General features: G+C 38.5%; 1 protein-coding gene across 1 annotated transcript; it reads right to left on the bottom strand.

The window, feature by feature from the left end:
* Positions 1–736: 736 nt before the first annotated feature.
* Positions 737–4,766, bottom strand: LOC131315584 (uncharacterized). The gene is made up of 3 exons (XM_058344728.1): positions 4,213–4,766; positions 2,575–2,975; positions 737–1,644 (listed from the first exon to the last, which is right to left on the bottom strand). Exons 1-3 carry the CDS (start codon positions 4,375–4,377, stop codon positions 1,206–1,208), a joined length of 1,005 nt encoding a protein of 334 aa, XP_058200711.1. The 5' UTR covers positions 4,378–4,766; the 3' UTR covers positions 737–1,205.
* Between the last annotated feature and the right edge of the window lie 1,234 nt (positions 4,767–6,000).

Raw genomic sequence — 6,000 nt, 5'->3', positions numbered from 1 at the left:
ATTAATTTTCTTGACTGTTTGTTTCTTTCTCGCATTGTATGTTTGTCGGTTTGACCTATTTCTCAACTGAAACCAGTCCATAGCAGTAAAAGGAACATTCATTAACAAGGATCGGTTGGTGAATAAGTGGTGTCTATCTTTGTGTAAATATACTATTCTGCGGGCCTTACAAGATAAAACGATTCAGGTTACAACAGCAAACGTATGGTGAGCCCACAATGACGACAGCGGAAACCTACAATTTCCACCGCCGGCGGACACAATTTAAACTCGTGACGAATAAACGTGGAGTCGAAGTTGCGTTTAATAGTTGCCCCTACTGGCATTAGTTCCTGATTCCTCTAATACTACCATTCCTCTAAATAAAAGAAAAACTAACACTGTCGTACCATCCATACCAACAATTCTGTTTGCTCTTCTTTTATTTACACCTTACTGCAAGAAATGATTTCGTTCAACAGAACCAGCATGTTGAGTGGTAAGCACACAACCAATAGTAGCTCGGATTAAATCCGATTCGTTCGTGCTGAAATGGACGGCCGGATCGGCCGCTCGGCTATCCGCTACATGATTTCCAAATCCCATAAATGGTTCCCTCTTCAGGCATGAGCTTCAAGGAACATACAAATTTAAATACAATTATATAACAGAGCAAATCTACAAGTAATTAGTTCTTCAGGTATGTTCCGATCGATTCAATCGGTAAACTAGTAAGAGAAAAATAAAATGAGATGAATATACACGAACAATGGTGCAATTGCACCATCCTTTGGTAACAAGAGTCAGTAAAACATGAAATATGGACTAGTTTGAGCACCTTCTCAACAAGAACGACACAAAAATCACCATTACGACCTTCAAATGACGTACCCTAATGACCAAAATTACTGGTGACGAAGCTAGTATGTAGCGTATATATATGTTCTAAGAGAAAGTCATCAACCACCAGGCCTAAATCATAGTATCGGTGATTCGGGCTTGTATCTGCTTTTATCCGGGTGAGGAAGCTAGTATGTAGCATATATGTTCTAAGAGAAGTCATCAACCACCAGGCCTAAATCATAGTATCGGTGATTCGGGCTTGTATCTGCTTTTATCCGAGAGTATCCGCCTATACATAGGATATGCCGTTACGAAAATCTTGTAATGTAATAGCCAATAAAGTAGGTAACGGCTAATATGTAGAAGAATCATGCCATCAACTACTAACCACCTAGAGCTCGCCTGAGTGCTGCTCGTTGCTCGGGTGTCAATTTGGTCGGGAACTTAACTTCAAACTTGACCCTCAAGTCACCTCTATTTCCCGGCTCCCTTGTGATTGGCATTCCCTCTCTGGAAATCGTCAGCTCATAACCGGGGCTCACAATGTCGGTAACTGGGACAGACAAGTTACGCCCATTTAGTGTGGTGAGATTCACGGTGGTCCCGCCCAGAGCCTCTGCCAGCGACACCCGGTGGTTCATGATGAGGTCATTTCCATCTCGCGTGTAAAGATTGTGAGGCTTCTCGTCAATCACAAATACTAGGTCTGCTGGGAGTTGGTTCAGCTGCTCATTCCCTTTATCTGGAAAAGTGATCTTTGTTCCTTTCTTCCACCCGGGTTTCACATCGATGGTCAATATCTCTGATTCTTGAGATAAACGCCTGTCGTGCGATTCATCCAAAAAATAATCCCACCATGAGATCAGAAGTCAAAGCTCCTTATCGATAAGATTAGGAGAAAGAAAGGATAAGCAGACTAAAGTGTTTAACATAGTAATTGGTGGGAAATTTTGAACAAGAGCAATTTTGGAAGGAAGCAGCTGTTGCAGAAGTGCTAAACCCTACAATGCTTTCAATTGCCAGAACGAAAAGAAAATAGGACGATTGAACGAAAAGAAAATAGGTTCTATGAGAGACAATTAAACATCTACCATGAAAAAATATAGCCGAGCTTTCGACTATATTTTTTCAGGGAGCTCGTCCAGTTTCTTGTCAAAGTGAAACCAAAAAGAATTGGCAATGGCAAAGTATGGCCCAATGGTTGTCTACCTGCAATGAGGCCGTGGGTTCAACTCTTACGGAGAGGAAGCTGAGACCATTATCGATGGGTTGTGTAGGGATTTGTGGTGGTATAAATTCTGGTAACATATGACAAAAAAAAGTATGCAATAAGATGGCAAAGGCCCTCAAATGTCTAAAACAAGAAGGTCAGTAATAGGGAGTCATAACTCAGCCCATAAACACCAAACGAATTACGATCTACAAAATGAACGATTGTTAGTAACTGAAAAACCCAAGATCCTGGTTGGGCAACGACGGGGAATCTTCTTTACGAAAGCGAACACATAAAAAGCGAAAACAGATTTTATGCAGCAAATTACAAAGGATATGACAGCAATAGGGATGAAGAGAATCACCCCAATTTAAACTGCTTTTACAAAACTTGGGCTAGTTCTCTTTCCATTTCAGAACGGGTTAGTCATTATTCTCTTCAAGAATTCTCTCACTATAACAAACAAATACGCGTAGCAATGCACTCGGACAGATGGTAGATATTTATTGTAAAATGTCAACAGCAGAAGAGAAACTTACCCGTTAGCATCGACGACTGTCCTAGAGATCTTCATCTTTCTTGTTGATCCGTTGTAGAGTTCCTCGAGGCTGCAAGGCAGTTTACTCTCGATCGGTGGCGGTTTCTTTGGCAAGGTAGCACCGCTTCCATCACTATAAGTTCGAAAAATGTTGTCGCTCGTGCCAAATCCCCCAAACATTCCCCCTCCGTCCGACTGAAACCTCATGGACCTACCGGCCCCAGATGCTCCAAATCCAAACGGGCTACTCCCGAAGAACTCTGCAAATATGTCCTCTGCATCTCGAGGATTAAATCCGTTGGGAAATCCATTGCTGCTGCTAGAGCCAGGTGGTGGCATGTCTTTCAACCCTTCTTCACCATACTGATCATAAGTTGCCCTTTTCTGTGGATCACTCAAGACCTAAAAAGAAAGAAAACACATGTTTTCATCAAATCACAATCTTGATTCCTCAATATGCTAACAATTATGTGATACCACTTTCTTGCATTCATAAAATGTAGTTGTAGGAAATATATTAAGACTAGAACCAAAGTTAGATTAATGCCAGAAACCTATTCGTCCTTCCTGAATACGCGAGCTCTACTGATAGTGATTTGTTGCAGTCATATAATGTTATTGGTAGAAAATTTACGAAGTAAATCATAACGAGAATCTGATATATGTCTACTAGCCAAAAACCTGGTCTTGGAAATCTTAGAACTTCATTTAGAGATTCAATAAATCAGAAGGAAGCACTCAAGTCTCAACTAAGTCTAATACAAATACCTTTGGGCCTTGATCAATTTTGACAGTTTTGGAAATACTTTGCTTTAAGAATCCAATATTCAATCTGGAGAGATGCCAAAATTTTCTAGACCATGGGACCATATTCTAATTGCAATGGGGGTATCATTGGTAACCATTTTGAATGGTAAAAAGGTAAGCTCCTATCCAATGCCGGCCTCAGCAAAGGCGAGCAAGGGTTTGACCTCCGTCTCCCGCTAATTTGCTAAAAAGGACGGGCCTCAAAATTTGTGTAGTATCCGTTACACATGAAAAGGGATCACCTAGTGCACGAAGCTCCCGCACATGTGGGGTTCGTGGATCCTTGAAAATGAGCTCGTGAAATAAATTTGATTACACAAGCATAATTAATACTTTTGCCAGCTTAACGCGATTGTTTCAATTTTTTTTTTTTTTTTGTAATAATGTACTTCCTCCGTCCCATTTGATAGGTGCAACTTTTGAATCAAAAACTGAAGTACTTTGGTACATGATTTTTCAAGTTTCTCACCAAATTAAACATCTCGATTAGTTCTTTAATTTGATGTGAACAACCCCAAAAACTCATGAACCCAATTCAAAAATTGCACGTCTTCTCACAGGGGACTATCATTCTGGGACGGAGAGAGTAATAATTTTCCTTCAACAGAACCATTTCAACATAAATTGAAGATGCTCAAAACATAATTCTAAATTTCTTTACCCAACCCAACATTTCCTCAGACGTAACGAAGATTCCCACCCCACATTCACACATGATTGAAACAAGTTGTGGGTGGAAACTTGAAAAATCCCAACATAATAGACAAAATACAGGGCACATGTATATATGCATATTAACATATGTAGAGAGAGAGAGAGAGAGAGAGAGTACTTCATAAGCTTCGGAGATTTGTTTGAATTTGGCCTCGGCTTCTTTCTTGGTAGTTGGGTTCTTATCGGGGTGCCATTTCATAGCCAATCTCCTGTACGATTTCTTGAGATCGTCATCCGTCGCATTCCTATTCACCTTCAATATGTTATAGTAATCCACCCCCATATCGCCCACCCTAGCTCGATCTATATATTCCTCAAATTCCACTCCTATTAATACATAAATATATTGCAATAAAATTCAAAGATATTGTATTCGATCAAAAGGGTTAATGTATCTCCCTCCCCTTCTTTCGAATTCTGCTGAACAAAATTCTCAGGTCACACCGGAAAATCAAAGGAAAAATTGAACAGCTGAACCCGACTGCCTCAATTAACTCTCTCTCTCTAACAATGGTCAGATATGATCGTCATCTATCTCTGATTTCTTTTTTTTAAAATTGTGAGACGTCCACCGCGGTTATAGGAACCTGTCTCTAGTTATTACGCTTATGATGAACGAATTATGAGGTGTTCTCCATCGGGCTCAAGATGTTAATCCGGCCCTACTACAACAGTTGTGTAACTTGTGTGAGGTTGAAATTTGTAGGGGAATTTTGGAGCCGGTCCTATGTGGAAGGAGTACATCCCAGAGCGCATTTATTTCATAAGTTCATGTCTAACAAAGTCCTCCCACGCGCATTTACATCCACTCTCTTCGTTCCTTCCAAGCATTCCCTCCTCTCCCTCCACAGTCCACGCGTACTCTCCTCTCTCTCTCTCTGACTCTCTCTCTCTCTGACTTCTCCATAAATCACTGGCGTGGGCCAGTGCACAACTTCTCTCTTTGGCTATAATTTGTTGCACTCAACATCAGGTACAATTACCTCCTCCTCCTCCTCTTCTCTCTCTCTCTCTCTCTCTCTATTCCGCCTCTCTCAACATTTTCACTTGTTGCTCTCAACGTCACTTTATAATTTTTTAATGCAGGGTCTTCTCTTTTTTATTTTTTGCATTATAAATTTAAAAACACAACTAATAACAGTTAAAATTGGGGTTTAGAGTTTGGGTATTGAAAATATTGTTAATTAAAAATTAACATTATTGCTAATTAACAGTTAAAATTAGGATTTTATGGTTTTGGGGATTAAAAATACTGTTAATTAACAATTAAAAGGCAATTACACATTAACATTACTACTACTAATTAACAATTAAAATTAGGATTTTATGATTTTAGGGATTAAGAATATTGTTAATTAACAATTAAAAGACAATTAAAGATTAACAATACTGCTAATTAATAGTTAAAATTAAGATTTTATGATTTTTGGGATTAAAAATGCTGGTAATTAACAATTAAATGATAATTAAAAATTAATATTACTACTAATTAAAATTAAAATTAGAATTTTATAGTTTAGGAGATTGCAAATATAACATAAATTCACAACTAACAACAATATTAATTTTTCTAAATTAAAAAATTATAGTTTATTGAAAAAATATAAAAAAAAGCCTAAAAAAACTTTTTTTGATATATAATTTTACATTTAATATAGAACTTGTTTTATATTTTTAAAGATCAAACATGTAAAACCAAAATTAGAAACGTGCAAGAGAAAAAAGTAAGGAATAGAGAGATAGAGAGCGCAAAGTCAAAATATTATTAGCTGGCAAAAGAGAAAAAGAAAGAGAGGCGGACGGTAAAAGATGGAAAGAAAGTGGGAGGAAGGAGAGAGAGAGAGGGAGAGGGGACCCCACGCATTAAATGCAGCAGGGGATTATAGAGGCGCGTGGGAAGTTTTTT

The sequence above is a fragment of the Rhododendron vialii genome, chromosome 2a, assembly GCF_030253575.1.
Source record: "Rhododendron vialii isolate Sample 1 chromosome 2a, ASM3025357v1".
Taxonomy (NCBI): domain Eukaryota; kingdom Viridiplantae; phylum Streptophyta; class Magnoliopsida; order Ericales; family Ericaceae; genus Rhododendron; species Rhododendron vialii.
The sequence above is the reverse complement of the archived record's forward strand: the minus strand, read 5'-3'. Positions and strand labels throughout refer to the sequence as shown.